General features: G+C 38.9%; 1 protein-coding gene across 3 annotated transcripts in view; it reads right to left on the reverse strand.

Moving 5' to 3' along the window:
• eps8l2 (EPS8 signaling adaptor L2) overlaps positions 1-18,893 on the reverse strand; it is a 111,473-nt gene that overhangs the window by 41,438 nt on the left and 51,142 nt on the right. For 2 of the 3 annotated variants that reach the window (XM_062061016.1, XM_062061015.1), the window contains 6 exons: positions 12,195-12,259; positions 9,506-9,667; positions 9,221-9,370; positions 3,952-4,031; positions 3,740-3,849; positions 2,986-3,056 (listed from right to left, as the gene is read on the reverse strand). In XM_062061016.1, the coding sequence (XP_061917000.1) occupies positions 2,986-3,056; positions 3,740-3,849; positions 3,952-4,031; positions 9,221-9,370; positions 9,506-9,667; positions 12,195-12,259 (638 nt within the window). Of the gene's footprint in view, positions 1-2,985; positions 3,057-3,739; positions 3,850-3,951; positions 4,032-9,220; positions 9,371-9,505; positions 9,668-12,194; positions 12,260-12,331; positions 12,394-18,893 lie in introns of those variants that run through there. The other variant, XM_062061017.1, reaches the window with a different exon arrangement.

Genomic DNA, 18,893 nt, shown 5'->3' on the forward strand with positions numbered 1-18,893 from the left:
TCTGTCCTCCACCATTTGTGAGGAATTCATTGAATTGATGGGTGCAAAAACCAAACAGGCTATAGCAGATGAACTGCAAGCAAGCAAATACTACTCTATCATTGTGGATTCAACCCCAGATTTATCTCATGTGGACCAATTGACATTCATATTCCGTTTTGTTAGCAAAGAGGGCAGTGTTGTTGAACGCTTTGTGGGTTTTGAGCCCATTACTAGCCATACAGGTGAAAGTTTGGCTAACTGTGTCATGTCTGTGTTGGAAAATCTAGGGTTAGAGCTGTCAAATTGCAGGGGGCAGGCTTATGATAATGCCAGCAACATGTCAGGGAGGTATAATGGGTTGCAGGCTCACTTAAAGAAAAGCAACCCATTAATACACTATATTCCATGTGCAGCTCACTCTTTGAATTTGGTGGGAGTCAACAGCATTGACAGATGTGGAAATGAAGTCTCTAAGTATTTTGACTTGATTCAGTCTATTTACAACTTCACAACTGCATCCACACACCGATGGGACAGGGTATTTGGCAATTCCAACATAGATCTCACACTTAAAGCTTTATCCAACACGCGTTGGAGTTGCCGTGCAGAATCTACCAAAGCACTGTGGCAGAACTACAGTAAAATAAAAGCAGCACTACAGGTTATTTCCACTGATGACACAGAGAAACGAGACACACGAACTGAAGCTGACAGTCTAGTGCGGAAGCTGGATTCACTTGAGATGGCCTTCATGGCAGGCTTTTGGGACACTGTTCTGTCCAGATTTCAGGCCACAAGTCTGCAACTTCAAAAAGCAGACATGGACCTTGGTACAGCAGTTAGATTGCTGGAATCTCTGCGCACCTTTGTTCTCTCCCAAAGAGATCTATTTGATCATTTTGAGCAGAAAGCCTTAAACATGTTGGGTGGCACCCCATCTTACAGGGCTGAACGGACGAGGAAACGTAAAAAGTTTGCTGATGAATCAGCATCCCCAGATGTTGTGCTTGAGGGAAGGCAACTGTTTCAAATAGAGACATTTATTGCCTCTATTGATCAACTGAGTTCAAGCCTTAATCACCGTCTGGAGGCCTACAAACATCTGAACAATTTGTTCAGTGTCCTTTTCTCTTTGGATACATTGTCCAATGCTTCAGTCCTTCACAAGGCCAAGATTCTCACTGAATCATACCCATCTGACCTCAATGAAAGTCTTGGACAGGAGCTTATACAGTTCAAATCTTTTATACAGCTCAACAACACTGATGAGGAGAGGACCCCTTCAGGACTGCTCAAAACAATAATACATTTTGGACTACAGCCTACGTTTCCTAATACATACATTGCGCTACAGATTTTTCTCACTCTACCGGTCAGTAACTGTGAGGGAGAACGCTCATTCTCTCTTTTGTCAAGAGTAAAAAATGAGCTGCGCACAAGAATGACTCAGAAAAGATTAAATGCGTTATCTCTAATGGCAATTGAGAGTGAGCTGACAAGAGAGTTGGACTTCAATGATGTGGTGGATGATTTTGCAAAATTGAAAGCACGAAAGAAACCCCTTGCTTAAAGGTGCACTGTGTAAGATTTTTAGGTTATTTCCAGAATTCACCCATTCACTAATGTTAGGCTACCTGTTTTCATGAATACTTACCACCACCATAAAATTCTAAGTATCCATTATGACTTGGAGAATTGCACTTTTGCCATTTCTGGGAAGTGTCACCTGGATTGTGAAGATAGGATTGACTTTAGGCAGAAGCTTGGTGCTTTCTCTGGCAAACTGAACCTCAAGCTTCATTCTCTGCAGCTTTGCATTCTTGTGCAGACTTTCATCCACAAGGAACTTTTCAACTTCCCCACTATCGTGAAGGGGCCATCAAAAGATTTCAGTGTGTCCAGCATGTCTAGTCTCTTACTCTCCTTTCTTTGAGCCATCTCTTGTTTCTCATCTGCCCTACTCTCGAATTTTGCCTTCATGAATTTACTCCAGTTGAGTTCAACCTCCCTTTTTGCTTGTGCTGCTGCCTTGAAACCTCTGAAGCTCCTGGCTCTTCTGTAAAATTATTGACCTATTGACTGCGTTCAGTGTGCCCAACTTCTTCAGTTTGTAGTCCACCTTGCCACATTGTCTCTCCATCCCAATGTTGTGCACAGGGGTGCCATCAATGTTACTAGCCTGTTCACTGACAGGGTCCATTGGGAAGGTCTCCTCATCCATCCTCTGCCTGGCCAGGACAGTCTTCAGATGGGGCAGCATGAGATCTGTCAGCTGCTTCACTTCATCCAAGTATTCGGCAGCCACGTCTGACACTGAGTTCAGGACATGTCCAGTGCCTGTCCAGCCACTATAGCATTCTTGGAAATGGGCTATCTTGACCTGCATGCAGCCCTTGTACCATGAACTGGCCTACACCTTTCTTTGTGGTGCTCTCCGATGCATGTTATCATTTTACCTTTCTCCTTCTCCTCAAGCTTAACCACAAATAGATACAGACTTTGAGCCTCAATTTGCTGCACAGCTGCCGTTATGCCAATGTGTTTTCCTAAGATATTATTTTATTTTTAATGATAGAAGGGAGGAAAAGGGGGCAAAAATCATGTCTGATTTAGTTTTTTGGGTGGGTTGGGGGGTTTATTTCATGATAGCTACCAACTTCCAATACATAATATCTCTCAAATGACCCAATGCACCATCACTGAAGTGGGCGTAATCATTTTCAAAAATGTTTATTTTTAGGCCATTTATCCCCTCCCCCTGTGTCTGTGTGAAACCTGTGCTTGTCAGTGTCTGTGTGGTATACCTAATAGTGTGTGTGCAGTATGTGCACTCTTCTGTACAGTACAGTGTGCATGTCTGTTCACAGTATACAGTATTTCTTGCATAGTGCGTGCGTGTGTGTGCGCCCACACGCGCGGGGGGTTGAGGGGCCAAGACCATGTCAGGCCCAGGGGGCCAAAATTTCTTAATCCGCCCCTGGTGATTAGGGAAGAAATACTCACCACATCCTTCTCAATGCGCTGGGCCAACCTTTCATGTGATTCTGGGTCATTTTGTGCAGAGACTCGTCTTTCTGCACCCAAATATACACACAAATTAGACATTATGAAATATTTCAATTGAATACATGTATTTTAGTGCACAGGAGGTAAGTCTATGCACGACTGATATTAATGTCTATACACCCCTCTCGGGGTCGTGGGGGTGCTGGAGCTTATGCCTATCCATTCGGGCGGAAGGCGGGGTACACCCTGGACAAGTCGCCACCTCATCACAGGGCCAACACAGATAGACAGACAACATTCACACTCACATTCACACTAGGGCCAATTTTAGTTTATTATTCTCCAGTGCAATAACAGAACTGAAATGAAGGCTAAAAGGGCATTAATGGGAACTTTTTTTAAAAAAAGAAGAAGAAAATAAGTAACTAAATAGTTACTTTTCACAGTAACGCATTACTTTTTGGTGTAAGTAACTGAGTTAGTAACTGAGTTACTTTTGAAATAAAGTAACTAGTAACTGTAACTCGTTACCGGTTTTCAGTAACTAACCCAACACCGGTTGTAAAACACCAAATACATTTAACATTCGGTGTCGCCTTGAAACAGAAATACAACAAGATGTAATATAAAAAGCTTCATGCAACAGTACATGACAGCAAGCCTGTTAATATACAAACAGAAGGTATTCATTCCTTTTATAGTGTATTTTTGTCCAATTTTATACCGTTATAAAATCATCCTTTAGCCTCACCTTGTGGGTTTGGGGCAGCGACACGTCCCTTTGCAAGAGGCGGGGGCCCCTTTCGGGACGACTTTGGAAGGATGGTCTCCCTGCGATGCTTCATCTTCTCCTGGTTGATTCTGAAGGAGGAAGAAATCATTGACACCTTCTAATACCTGAATATTATTGCTCAGTGTGTGTGTGTGTGTGTGTGTGTGTGTGTGTGGGCTGGCGCCTCTCACTTGAGTGTGTGCAGCCTCATTTTCTTGCCATGTTTGTTGTCTCCGAGGGCACTGTCTATATCAGCGTGGACCAAGTCAGCCTAGGTCACAGAGAGACACAGTGGATTCAAATATTTCCAAATATTACTGTCATAATAATCCCAAATTATTTTGTGTGACTGACAGGAAGAAAAGCTCTGACTTGCTTGGGTAGAAAGTAGAGATGTCCGATAATGGCTTTTTTGCCGATATCCGATATTCCGATATTGTCTGACTCTTTATTACCGATTCCGATATCAACCGATACCGATATATACAGTCGTGGAAATAACACATTATTATGCCTAATTTTGTTGTGATGCCCCGCTGGATGCATTAAACAATGTAACAAGATTTTCCAAAATAAATCAACTCAAGCTATGGAAAAAAAATTCCAACATGGCACTGCCGTATTTGTATTATTGAAGTTACAAAGTGCATTATTTTTTTTAACATGCCTCAAAACAGCAGCTTGGAATTTGGGACATGCTCTCCCTGAGAGAGCATGAGGAGGTTGAGGTGGGCGGGGTTGAGGTGTGTGTGGGGTGGGGAGGGTTAGGGGGTAGCTTGGGGTGTATATTGTAGCGTCCCGGAAGAGTTAGTGCTGCATGGGATTCTGGGTATTTGTTCTGTTGTACAGTACACTGCAAAAAGTCAGTGTTCAAAAACAAGAAAAAAAATACAAAAATGAGGGGTATTTTATTTGAACTAAGCAAAATTATCTGCCAATAGAACAAGAAAGTTCGGCTTGTCAAAACTTTCCAAAACAAGTAAAATTAGCTAACCTCAATGAACCCAAAAATACCTTAAAATAAGTATATTCTCACTAATAACAAGTGCACTTTTCTTGGTAGAAAAAAAAGAGACATTTTTGCTCAATATGTTGAAAAATATTCTTAAATTAAGTAAACGCTAGTGCCATTATCTTGACATAATGATATGCGCTCGGCATCATGATTATTATTTTTTCATGCTTGAAGTAAGAAATTGTTACTTTAAAAAAGTAGTTTTATACTTGTGAGTGTTGATGACACAGCTTTGCATCAGTTGATATTCTAGTTTCAAGCATGTTTCAATATAGGTCATCAAATCTCAGCAACAAGCTGTAATATCTTACTGAGGTCAGTAAGGACTAAAACCCTTAAAACAAGTAAAACACTGTAACATAAAATCTGCTTAGTGAGAAGAAAATAAGCAAATATCACCCTTATTTGAGATGTTTAATCTTACTTAGATTTCAGTTTTTGCAGTGTATGTTGTGTTACGGTGCGGATGTTCTCCCGAAATGTGTTTGTCATTCTCGTTTGGTGTGGGTTCACAGTGTGGCGCATATTTGTAACAGTGTTAAAGTTGTTTATACGGCTACCCTCAGTGTGACCTGTATGGCTGTTGACCAAGTATGGGTTGCATTCACTTGTGTGTGTGTGAAAAGCCGTAGATATTATGTGATTGGGCCGGCATGCAAAGGCAGTGCCTTTAAGGTTTATTGGCGCTCTGTACTTCTCCTTACGTCCGTGTACACAGCGGCGTTTTAAAAAGTCATACATTTTACTTTTTGAAACCGATACCGATAATTTCCGATATTACATTTTAAAGCGTTTATCGGCCGATATTATCGGACATCTCTAGTAGTTGGTTTGCATGTATAAAGCCTTGTCCACACAAATACTGATTTTATTTTTTTTTTAAATGCGTAAACTTCTCGGTGAAGGATTTTGTTCTTAAAAACTCAGCTTTTGGAAAAGTATGGCCAGAGTGGAGACTTTCAAAATGTCCGGATTCAGCATCTGTATGTGGATGGGTAAAATGGAGCTTTTCGTTTTGTGTAATACGAAATGTGTCATGACCCTGTCATGCATTGCATGTGTGCGTGTACCATTGTTAGTGTTGCTTTTTGTTCATGCCGTGTGTAGCGATCGTGCTGCTGGCATGTTTTTATCTGCATTTTTTTCATTTTTTATTTACCCATAGTCTCCGACTAAGCCATGATAATGCTGCTTTGTTTTTGGATCATTAAATCACTTTTTTTTTTCTTCCTGCACATCACTTGCGGTCTCTGCATCTTGGGGTCACGTCAACGATACCAGGCCGCAATCGTGACAAAATGTGCGACATTACTACATTACTACAACAGAACAAGAAGTTATTGACATACAGGTGTTAGTTTAATTTTGTGCCTGTGCCCTATAACATGCACAGGTGATTAGAAAAAACATTTATGATGTTTGTGCGCTAAACAGTGTTGGGACTAACGCGTTACAAACCCAACACTGTCTTTAGTTTTGGAGGTAACTAGTAGTCTAACGCGTTATTTTTTATATTCAGTAACTCAGTTACCGTTACTACATGATGCATTACTGCGTTATTTTACGTTATTTTTTATGTAGTATCGGCTAAAAACAGAAGATCTGATTGTGTTTTATTGGAGCGCTGCGGTGTCGTCCTTCTGATTCTTCCTGTGTCACAACGGGGACAAGAGAAGAGGCGCTGTGTGTGTGTTTGTCTGGGTGTGGGTGTGGGGATGGGAGGGGGGGGCGTGTCTGTGTTTACTAACAAGACATCATGGTGGAGCTGAAGCCGAGTTTCTTAACATGGAGATATTCTAGACTGACCATGCGTCCTCTTTTCACCGGACATGTCTTCTTTTGCGGGGCTGTCCGTGCGGAGTTTCTTAAATGCCTCAAATGTCCGGCATTTTGAGTTAGGGTTGCGTGTATTTTCAATGTACGTTCAGGGTTAAGAAGGGGTTAAAAACAAAACCAATTGTGCGCACGCAGCAGCTTTGGTGAGGGAGGGGCAGAGACAGAGAGAGCGAGAGAGCGAGGGAGTGGATTGATTGATTGAGACTTTTATTAGTAGATTGCACAGTACAGTACATATTCCCTACAATTGACCACTAAATGGTAAAACCCGAATAAGTTTTTCAACTTGTTTAATTAAGTCGGGGTCCACATTAATCAATTTCTTTCAAACTGTCATTGCTCAAAACATAATATTGAATCAAAATCGATGTTATTACCTTTTATTAAATTAACCGCCAGCAGTTAAAGGCCTACTGAAACCCACTACTACCGACCACGCAGTCTGATAGTTTATATATCAATGATGAAATCTTAACATTGCAACACATGCCAATACGGCCGGGTTAACTTATAAAGTGCAATTTTAAATTTCCCGGGAAACTTCCGGCTGAAAACGTCTATGTATGATGACGTATGCGCGTGACGTCAATGGTTGAAGCGGAAGTATTGGACACCATTGTATCCCAATACAAACAGCTCTGTTTTCATTGCAAAATTCCACAGTATTGTGGACATCTGTGTTGGTGAATCTTTTGCAATTTGTTCAATTAACAATGGAGACTGCAAAGAAGAAAGCTGTAGGTGGGATCGGTGTATTAGCGGCTGGCTGCAGCAACACAACCAGGAGGACTTTGAGTTGGATAGCAGACGCGCTACCGTGACTACAGCTTTGGCTTCCAAACATTTGATCGCTTGCCCGTACGTGCGTGTCGCTATGTGCATGTCACGTAAGTAACTTTGGGGAAATATATGTTTCTTGCCGACTCTGATGGCGGCCGGGGTGTCGTCGAAAGCTACAACACCCGCCGCCGCCCGCGCCGCTGTCCTCACCTTGACTTCCTCCGTCTCCGGGCCGCCTACCGCATCGATGATCGGGTGAAGTCCTTCGTCGCGCCGTCGATCGCTGGAACGCAGGTGAGCACGGGTGTTGATGAGCAGATGAGAGCTGGCGTAGGTGGAAAGCTAATGTTTTTAGCATAGCTCTGTCGAGGTCCCGTAGCTAAGTTAGCTTCAATGGCGTCGTTAGCAACAGCATTGTTGCTAACGAAATTGCTTCGCCAGACGGTACAGCATTAACCGTGTGGTTACAGGTCCAGAGTTTGGTAGTATTGTTGATCTTCTGTCTATCCTTCCAGTCAGGGGCTTATTTCGTCTGTTTCTATATGCAGTTAAGCACGATGCTATCACGTTAGCTCCGTAGCTAAAGTGCTTCGCTGATGTATTGTCGTGGAGATAAGTCACTGTGAATGTCCATTTCGCGTTCTCGACTCTCATTTTCAAGAGGATATAGTATCCGAGGCTGTTTAAAATACAAATCCGTGATCCACAATAGAAAAAGGAGAAAGTGTGGAATCCAATGAACCCTTCTACCTAAGTTACGGTCAGAGCGAAAAAAGATACGTCCTGCACTGCACTCTAGTCCTTCACTCTCACTTTCCTCATCCACGAATCTTTCATCCTGGCTCAAATTAATGGGGTAATCGTCGCTTTCTCGGTCCGAATCGCTCTCGCTGCTGGTGTAAACAATGGGGAAATGTGAGGCGCTCTTCAATCTGCGACGTCACGCTACTTCCGGTACAGGCAAGACTTTTTTTATCAGCGACCAAAAGTTGTGAACTTTATCGTCGGTGTTCTCTACTAAATCCTTTCAGCAAAAATATGGCAATATCGCGAAATGATCAAGTATGACATATAGAATGGACCTGCTATCCCTGTTTAAATTTAAAAAATTCATTTCAGTAGGCCTTTAACTTTAGTTACTCACCAGCACTATCACTGGAATTGCCGCTGCAGGTTGAAGAGGGGCGTGCCTCGTCGTTGCTTCTCCACGACACCTTTCTCTAACCTTCAGGTTATGTGCAGCCTGAACATGTTCCAACGTGCTTGTTGTACTCCCCCCCCCCCTTACATGAGAGCGAAGCCTGGCAATAATTGCAGATAGCCGTTTCCTCGTTGTATTGTTTTTGTAAAATGAAGCCATGCCTTGAGGCGTTTTTTCCGGTCCGTTGTTGTTGCTGCTTTCTGTATCTGCCGCCTAATGACCGAGCTACGTCATTTCCTGGGCCGTGCCACAGGGCATTTCCTGTGGGACGGGATTCGTTCCCAGGGATTCGAATAAAGAACCGACTCTTTTTCTTTACTATAGTGGCCTCGATAACGGGAACCGGTTCTCAAAAAGGGATTCGAGTCCATGGAATCGGTTCTTTTCTTGTCGAACAACCGGGAGAACCGGTTTCGAACATCATCCCTACTTATTTCTAAAAAGAGCCATTGAGCTGGTGTACCTAATGTGTGGCCAGTGTGTTTACTCATCAATAGCTACAGTGTGTTTTTTTTTCCAGGCAATTTGATCTGACAATGCAGGCGTTTATGAATGGGACTAAAGCTCAAATTGGACCAATCGTGCACAAAGAATTTAAAAAAAAGAAAGCGTCCAAGGCAACACCCACCTCCACCTCGTCACAGTGGAAGAAGTGAATGTCTGGCTTGTGCTGCTCGTTGTCCTGGCACACCAGCAGCAGCACGGAGGCGTATCGCGTCTGATTCGATACGGCCTGACACATTTTGATGGTGCTGAGGGGAAAGTTTTCCAGCTCTTCCTGAGACACAAAATATATTGATACGTCAAAATGTGGCCAGTAAAACAAATGTTGTCTTTTACAACGTACGGTGCATGAAAGTGTTCATAAACTTCTTAAGTGCACTTTATGTAAGCGTGTGTATCAATGCTCCACCTGTGTGTCACAGTCCAGCAGCCTGACTGACTTATCAGTGACTTGCAGGAGCACTTCCTGGGTCCATATTTTGTCTTTTGAATCAAGCAGGACTAGTTTCTTGATGGCGTCGTCCACGGTGATGATGGACTCGGCCTTGTCCATGATGAAGGTGGAGAGGTGCTGAGGACAGAGAATGTAGAACAAAAATAACAGACGTATAAGTTACATAAAAATAGAGTATTTTGAATGGAGATAAATTAAACAAGTAAGTTACGCATGAATAAAAAGTGAGTTAGTTTAGTAATAATATGTCAACAAATTAGTGGCTTTTATTGTGGAATCCACATGGGATATGTTTGTTTAACCCTCTAAGACAGGGTTCCCCAAACGTTTTGACTCTTTAAAAAAACTATGTATATATATATACACTATATGTATATGTATATATATATATATATATATATATATATATATATATATATATATATATATATATATATATATATATATATATATATATGTATATATATATATATATATATATATATATATATATATATATATATATATATATATATATATATATATATATTAAGAACGCCATTATGTCAAGTTATCAATGGGAAAATGCATTTTTAGACAATAGGAGCCACCGAGAGTAACAAGCAGTAGAATATGGATGAGAAAGGACTGATTTAAAAAAGTAATAATAAAAAAATAAATAAATAAAAAAAAAATATATATATATATATATATATATATATATATATATATATATATATATATATATATATATATATATATATATATATATATATATATATATATATATATATATATATATATATATATATATATATATATATATTTTTTTTTTTTTTTTTTTAATTCTTACTTTTTAGGAGACACCAAGAGTAACAAGCGGTAGAATATGGATTAGAAAGGATTGATTTAAAAAAGAAATAATAAAAAAAAAATTATATATATATATATATATATATATATATATATATATATATATATATATATATATATATATATATATATATATATATATATTTTATATATATTTTTTTATATATACATATATATATTATATATATATATATATATATATATATATATATATATATATATATATATATATATATATATATATATATATATATATATATATATATATATATATATATGTATGTATGTATGTATGTATGTATGTATGTATGTATGTATGTATGTATGTATGTATATGTTTTATATATATATATATATATATATATATATATATATATATATATATATATATATATATATATTTATATATATACAGTATATTAAGAGCACAATGATGTCACGTTATCGATGGAAAAATGCATTATTAGACAATATGGAGCGGCTAGGAGACACCGAGAGTAACAAGCAGTAGAATATAGATGAGAAAGGACTCATTTAAAAAAGTAATAATTAAAAAGAAAAAAAAATTATATATATATATATATATATATATATATATATATATATATATATATATATATATATATATATATATATATATATATATATATATATATATATATATATATATATATATATATATATATATATATATATATTTATTTTTTTTAATTATTACTTTTTAGGAGACACCGAGAGTAACAAGCGGTAGAATATGGATTGGAAAGGACTGATTTAAAAAAGTAATAATTAAAAAAAAATATATATATATATATATATATATATATATATATATATATATATTGGGACTTACTGCGGACCCCAAGTCTCACCATAATGACCAATATTAAAATACAGTAGCGTAGTAGGCCTACATAGTCATTAAAAACAAGGCAGAAGTTGTATTTAATAGTGTCGGCCTCTTTAACATTACACACAGTTTGAACAGTAACAATGTGTTTGAATATTTAATTAAGTAATTATTCGGCGCACCACTAGATGGAAACCGCATACCACTAGTTAGTGGTACACGTACCACAGTTAGAGAATCCCTGCTCTATAGATGCTCATTGAGACACTCATAAATGACCATTAACAACATACTTACATAACATAACTGTATGATGTAATGTTCTTTCGTTTTCATTGTAGCATTTTAATTGTTGTTTGTATTTTTTGTAAATTGTGTATCTATTTGACTCAATACCAAAATAAGTTTTGATTTAAAAGATTTCTGCAAAGCGAAAACAGCAAATACAATTTATTTTATTTTGTAATGCCATCAAGAGAGTAGCTGGATCCTGACACTAACTCCTAATCTTTTCAGTTGAAAATAATTAAAATCCAAGATATATTCTATACGTTATTTTTTTTTTTAATAAAACATTTTAAATAATATAACAATTTGAGAAAATAAAAAACATTTTTAAATCTTGAGTTACAAGGAAAATATATAAGATGGACTGCAACAATTCTGCATTCACAAAGTAGGACATCAAAAATGTTATTGTCAAACTATACTATAACTGTGTCACTTTAGTATTTATTAGGCAGTTAAAATGTTCACAAATGTGTTTTAAAATAAAATGTTAAGCCTTATTTAGATGTCAACTGCAGTAGCTTGCAACGACAAAAAGTTCTACCATTCATAAGATAAATAAAGACAAAGATACATTGATTTCCAGATTCAACAATCCAAACCGTCTCATATCTTAACTTCCCTTAAATCCAACACAAACACAGATGGTCTTACCTCAACATGATACTGGGACGTCTCATGCATGATAAAATTGGAGTTAGAATATTTTTTTCTTTGCTCTGCACAGAAGAAAAGAAATCAGTTTAGAAAATTGCAAAATTATGCATATTAACATTGACAACAACACTCGCCTGGGTACCACATGATGCACCAACCAGCAATAGAGTGACAAGAGCAAATACACTTGCGTGTGTGTGTGTGTGTGTGTGTGTGTGTGTGTGTGTGTGTGTGTGTGTGTGTGTGTGTGTGTGTGTGTGTGTGTGTGTGTGTGTGTGTGTGTGTGTGTGTGTGTGTGTGTGTGTGTGTGTGTGTGTGTGTGTGTGTGTGTGTGTGTGTTTGAGCTGAAAAGACCAGCAGGGCAATAAGGAAGAACACCCAATCTGGGTATATTTATTTTGTATTGTTACCCTTAACAAGGAAAGAGAATCATTATTTTGGAACGTCGCATGTTTAAAAAAAAAAAGATGACTTTGCAGCAGTGTGGGATAAACTAATTACCAAAAGAAACCACCTTAAAAAATGTATTTTCTACCAAACATTGACTCCCAAAGGAGTTGTGAAATGCATATCTGAGAAGTTAATTATTGAAAGTGCTATCAAAGAGGGGTGTAACCTGATGTGCTCTCTCACTTTATATCTCATGTTGGCTATGCCTACATTAGTGCTCCATTAAAGCATTCAAAGGGTTCTAAAGCACATTCACAGGTAACAGAACCGTGCAAAGATCCTCATTGTTATCATCACAGGTACGTATTAATGCCAATAACAAAGTGCCAAGTCTACTTCAGCTTGTTTTGTAATGCCCTAGTTAGCAGCCATCTATTGATCATATGGGCCATACAAAATGCCAAATATTACAAACCCCGTTTCCATATGAGTTGGGAAATTGTGTTAGATGTAAATATAAACGGAATACAATGATTTGCAACTCCTTTTCAACCCATATTCAATTGAATGCACTACAAAGACAAAATATTTGATGTTCAAACTCATAAACTTAATTTTTTTTCTTAAGAAAATGGAGATGCTGATTATCGTACCTGTTAGACACCGACATACTTGCCAACCCTCCCGAATTTTCCGGGAGACTTCCGAATTTCAGTGCCTCTCCCGAAAATCTCCCGGGACAACCATTCTCCCGAATGTATCCCGATTTCCGGCCGGACTTAAGGCACGCCCCCTCCAGGTCCGTGCGGACCTGAGTGAGGACAGCCTGTCGTCACGTCCGCTCTTTACTTCATACTTCAGAACCGACTCCCACACTTGTCGTCAGGGTGCGCAATATAACGTAAACCGTTGGCAAAACAAAAATACTTTTTGGTTGGCCAACGGTTTACGTTATATTGCGCACCCTGACGGCAAGTGTGGGAGTCGGTTCTGATGTATGAAGTAAAGAGATGTAACTTCATCACCTCGCCTGGTTATTGACTCCAACCCAGAATATTACACTGTCCATACCTATGCTCCTTCAAAGGCTGTGCTACTGGCTGCAAAGCATTGCACTTTCAAATACAACAATGAGTAGAGAGGAGTGTTTTTTGTGTATATGTGTAAATAAATGAACACTGAAATTCAAGTATCTATTTTATTTATATGTGTATATATATATATATATATATATATATATATATATATATATATATATATATATATATATATATATATATATATATATATATATATATATATATATATATATATATATATATGTATGTATGTATGTATGTATGTATATATATATATATATATATATATATATATATATATATATATATATATATATATATATGAGTGAATTCTAGCTATAAATATACTCCTCCCCCTTAACCCCGCCCACCTCTTCAACCCCCCAAATCTCCCAAATTTGGAGGTCTCAAGGTTGGCAAGTATGGACACCGACACCTATTATTATTATTATATATTTACCCATTTGACAACAAAACAATTACACAAAGCGACTCGGTACAGAATCTCTGTATTATATTCGACCCAACTTCCTCATATGAGTCACACATTAAGAGTGTTACTAAAACAGCCTTCTTTCATCTCCGTAATATCGCTAAAATTGGCCCCAATTTGTCCACCGCAGACACTGAGATCATTATTCATGCATTGTTACGTCTCGATTACTGTAACGTCTTATTTTTGGATCTCTTATCATTTCACCATGTACCAAATAAAATAGCTTCGAGGTCGGTAAGCACAACCAAAATTATACCATACATTAGGCGTGTTATAAGGCGCACTGTCGAGTTTTGAGAAAATGAAATGATTTTAAGTGCGCCTTATGGTCCGAAAAACACGATACTTAAAGGCCTACTGAAACCCACTACTACTGACCCGCTGTCTGATAGTTTATATATCAATGATGAAATCTTAACATTGCAACACATGCCAATACGGCCGGGTTAGAATAGTAAAGTGCAATTTTAAATTTCCCGCAAAATATCCTGCTGAAAACGTCTCGGTATGATGACGTTTGCGCGTGACGTCATGGATTGTAGCGGAAAATTTGGGAGACCATTGTGGCCAGCTATTAAGTCGTCTGTTTTCATCGCAAAATTCCACAGTATTCTGGATATCTGTGTTGGTGAATCTTTTGCAATTTGTTTAATGAACAATGGAGATAGCAAAGAAGAAAGCTGTAGGTGGGAAGCGGTGTATTATCTGCCGGCTGCAGCAACACAAACACGTAGCCGGTGTTTCATTGTTTACATTCCCGAACGATGACAATCGAGTTTTACCATTGGCCTGTGGAGAACTGGGACAACAGAGACTCTTACCAGGAGGACTTTGAGTTGGATACGCGCTACCGTGAGTACGCAGCTGCGGCTTCCAAACATTTGATTGCTTGCCCGTACGCGCGTGCCGCTATGTGCATGTCACGTACGTAACTTTGGGGAAATATATGTGCTATATGAACTTTGCGGAGGTGAACGGTACTTTGGGTTGTGGGAATAAGTGTGTTGTGCGGGTGTTTGATTTGTATTGGCGGGTTATATGGACGGGAGGGGGGAGGTGTTTGTTATGCGGGATTCATTTGTGGCATATTAAATATTAAAGATTAAAAGATTAAAGTACCAATGATTGTCACACACACACTAGATGTGGTGAAATTTGTCCTCTGCATTTGTCCCATCCCCTTAGGGAGCAGTGGGCAGCAGAAACCTGGTTGTGTTGTGGCTAATAGAGTATATATATGTCTTGTGTTTATTTACTGTTTTAGTCATTCCCAGCTGAATATTAGGTCCCACCCGCCTCTCACAGCATCTTCCCTATCTTCCACTGCCCTCTAGTCCTTCACTCTCACTTTCCTCATCCACAAATCTTTCATCCTCGCTCAAATTAATGGGGAAATCGTCGCTTTCTCAGTCCGAATCGCTCTCGCTGCTTGTGGCCATGATTGTAAACAATGTGCAGATGTGAGGAGCTCCACAACCTGTGACGTCACGCTACTTCCGCAAGACTTTTTTATCAGCGACCAAAAGTTGCGAACTTTATCGTCGATGTTCTCTACTAAATCCTTTCAGCAAAAATATGGCAATATCGCGAAATGATCAAATATGACACATAGAATGGATCTGCTATTCCCGTTTAAATAAGAAAATCTCATTTCAGTAGGCATTTAAATGCATGTCATTCACCGTTAATTCCGGATCATAAGCCATTCCTTTTTTCCTACGCTTTGAACCCTGCAGCTAATTTATGGATTTTTCTTCACTGATGGCCATAATGCAAATGTTAAAAAAAAGCAAGCAAGAATACAAAAAATGTGTGTTTTTCACACAAAAACATGACATTGCATTCATTACATTGCAAAAAATGATGGCAAAACTTTGAGTTCTGAAATTTAATGACTTTGAGTTAGGTACTTCTTTTCAAACTTGAACGTCATAATCCTGCTTGTATGAAAATAAAAAATGAACAATTATTGATGATAAGTTTGTTCACATGTCACACCCAAAAGAGCTGTGCTTATGTGATTCTGTTGTTTCCAAACTGGCACATTAGCGTGCCAGTGTGCTCGCTGACCTATTTACCAGCTGAATAGCCTCCAGGTAACCATTACAGTTTAAATGAGTGTGTTGCTATCAGGATCACATTGCCAGATGTCTTATCTCCCAACCTGGCGGAGCAAACACTTAGATGTCACACAATTCCCGGCACACACGTCACTTTATGTTGAATATGACAAAAAGCGGTCAAACAGTTCACTCTACCAGCCTAGTGTGAGCACACCTTTTAAAAACGGTGTGATGTCAACAACAGCGAGAAGAGGCAACGTGCCATCAAGTGCAAATGACGGCAGCGTTGGCTCTGCTGCCAATCCCTCTCAGCCGATTCCTTCCTGCTCGCCTCCGTACAGGTGAAAGAAAAGCATCAGGTGTCTTTCTGAAAGTGGAGCTGGCCGCCATGTCTTATTAATGTCGTTTATAGCAATCAATTCACAGGGCCGCCACAACTTGCAACAGAGCCACTTAACAGAGGGCGGTATAGCTTGGTTGGTAGAGTGGCCATGCCAGCAACTTGAGGGTTGCAGGTTCGATCCCCGCTTCTGCCATCCTAGTCACTGCCGTTGTGTCCTTGGGCAAGACACTTTACCCACCTGCTCCCAGTGCCACCTACACTGGTTTAAATGTAACTTAGATAATGGGTTTCACAATGTAAAGCGCTTTGAGTCAATTGAGAAAAAGCGCTATATAAATGTAGTTCACTTCACTTCACAACAGACGGATGGACACATCCTCGCAGCAGCCCGCAGTCAACAAGCAGTAATAAACGTGGTTGTGATCTACAAACCCCGTTTCCATATGAGTTGGGAAATTGTGTTAGATGTAAATATAAACGGAATACAATGATTTGCAAATCCTTTTCAACCCATATTCAGTTGAATATGCTACAAAGACAACATATTTGATGTTCAAACTCATAAACTTTATTTTTTTATTGCAAATAATAATTAACTTGGAATTTCATGGCTGCAACACGTGACAAAGTAGTTGGGAAAGGGCATGTTCACCACTGTGTTACATGGCCTTTCCTTTTAACAACACTTTTTTGAAGCTTCTCAGGTGGAATTCTTTCCCATTCTTGCTTGATGTACAGCTTAAGTTGTTCAACAGTCCGGGGGTCTCCCTTGTGGTATTTTAGGCTTCATAATGCGCCACACATTTTCAATGGGAGACAGGTCTGGACTACAGGCAGGCCAGTCTAGTACCCGCACTCTTTTACTATGAAGCCACGTTGATGTAACACGTGGTTTGGCATTGTCTTGCTGAAATAAGCAGGGGCGTCCATGGTAACGTTGCTTGGATGGCAACATATGTTGCTCCAAAAGCTGCATGTACCTTTCAGCATTAATGGTGCCTTCACAGATGTGTAAGTTACCCATGTCGTGGACACTAATACACCCCCATACCATCACACATGCTGGCTTTTCAACTTTGCACCTATAACAGTCCGGATGGTTTTTTCCTCTTTGGTCCGGAGGACACGACATCCACTGTTTCCAAAAACAATTTGAAATGTGGACTCATCAGACCACAGAACACTTTTCCACTTTGTATCAGTCCATCTTAGATTAGCTCAGACCCAGCGACGCCGAAGGCGTTTCTGGGTGTTGTTGATAAACGGTTTTCGTCTTGCATAGGAGAGTTTTAATTTGCACTTACAGATGTAGTGACCAACTGTAGTTACTGACAGTGGGTTTCTGAAGTGTTCCTGAGCCCATGTGGTGATATCCTTTACACACTGATGTCGCTTGTTGATGCAGTACAGCCTGAGGGATCGAAGGTCACGGGCTTAGCTGCTTACGTGCAGTGATTTCTCCAGATTCTCGGAACCCTTTGATGATATTACGGACCGTAGATGGTGAAATCCCTAAATTCCTTGCAATAGCTGGTTGAGAAAGGTTTTTCTTAAACTGTTCAACAATTTGCTCACGCAATTGTTGACAAAGTGATGACCCTCACCCCATCCTTGTTTGTGAATGACTGAGCATTTCATGGAATCTACTTTTATACCAAATCATGGCACCCACCTGTTCCCGATTTGCATGTTCACTTGTGGGATGTTCCAAATAAGTGTTTGATGAGCATTCCTCAACTTTATCAGTATTTATTGCCACCTTTCCCAACTTCTTTGTCACGTGTTGCTGGCATCAAGTTCTAAAGTTAATGGTTATTTGCGAAAAAAAAATGTTTTTATCAGTTTGAACATCAAATATGTTGTCTTTGTAGCATATTCAACTGAATATGGCTTGAAAATGATTTGCAAATCATTGTATTCCGTTTATATTTACATCTAACACAATTTCCCAACTCATATGGAAACGGGGTTTGTATATATTAGTGTGTTATTAGCACTAATAGGATAGGATGAAATAGGAGACTAGGTATAAAACTAATCAGGACAAAAACACGGGCTAGTGGGGAACAGAAGATCTACATTCGGCTGCAGGAGCTGGTGGTCAGTAATAATTACACAGAAACAGAACATTCAGTTTGGTGCAGGTACCATGTATTTTAAAGAGTGTACTACAAAATATTTGCAACAGAAAAAAAGGGAAAAAATAGAAAAACACACAATATTTACAACTGCAGTTAGAAAATGGTTGATAAGTGCACATCAAAAGTTATTGATTGGATTGGAATTGAACAACAAAACTTGTGTGTCACACAACAGAAAATGTAC

The sequence above is a fragment of the Entelurus aequoreus genome, linkage group LG10 (genome assembly GCF_033978785.1).
Source record: "Entelurus aequoreus isolate RoL-2023_Sb linkage group LG10, RoL_Eaeq_v1.1, whole genome shotgun sequence".
NCBI classification, from domain to species: domain Eukaryota; kingdom Metazoa; phylum Chordata; class Actinopteri; order Syngnathiformes; family Syngnathidae; genus Entelurus; species Entelurus aequoreus.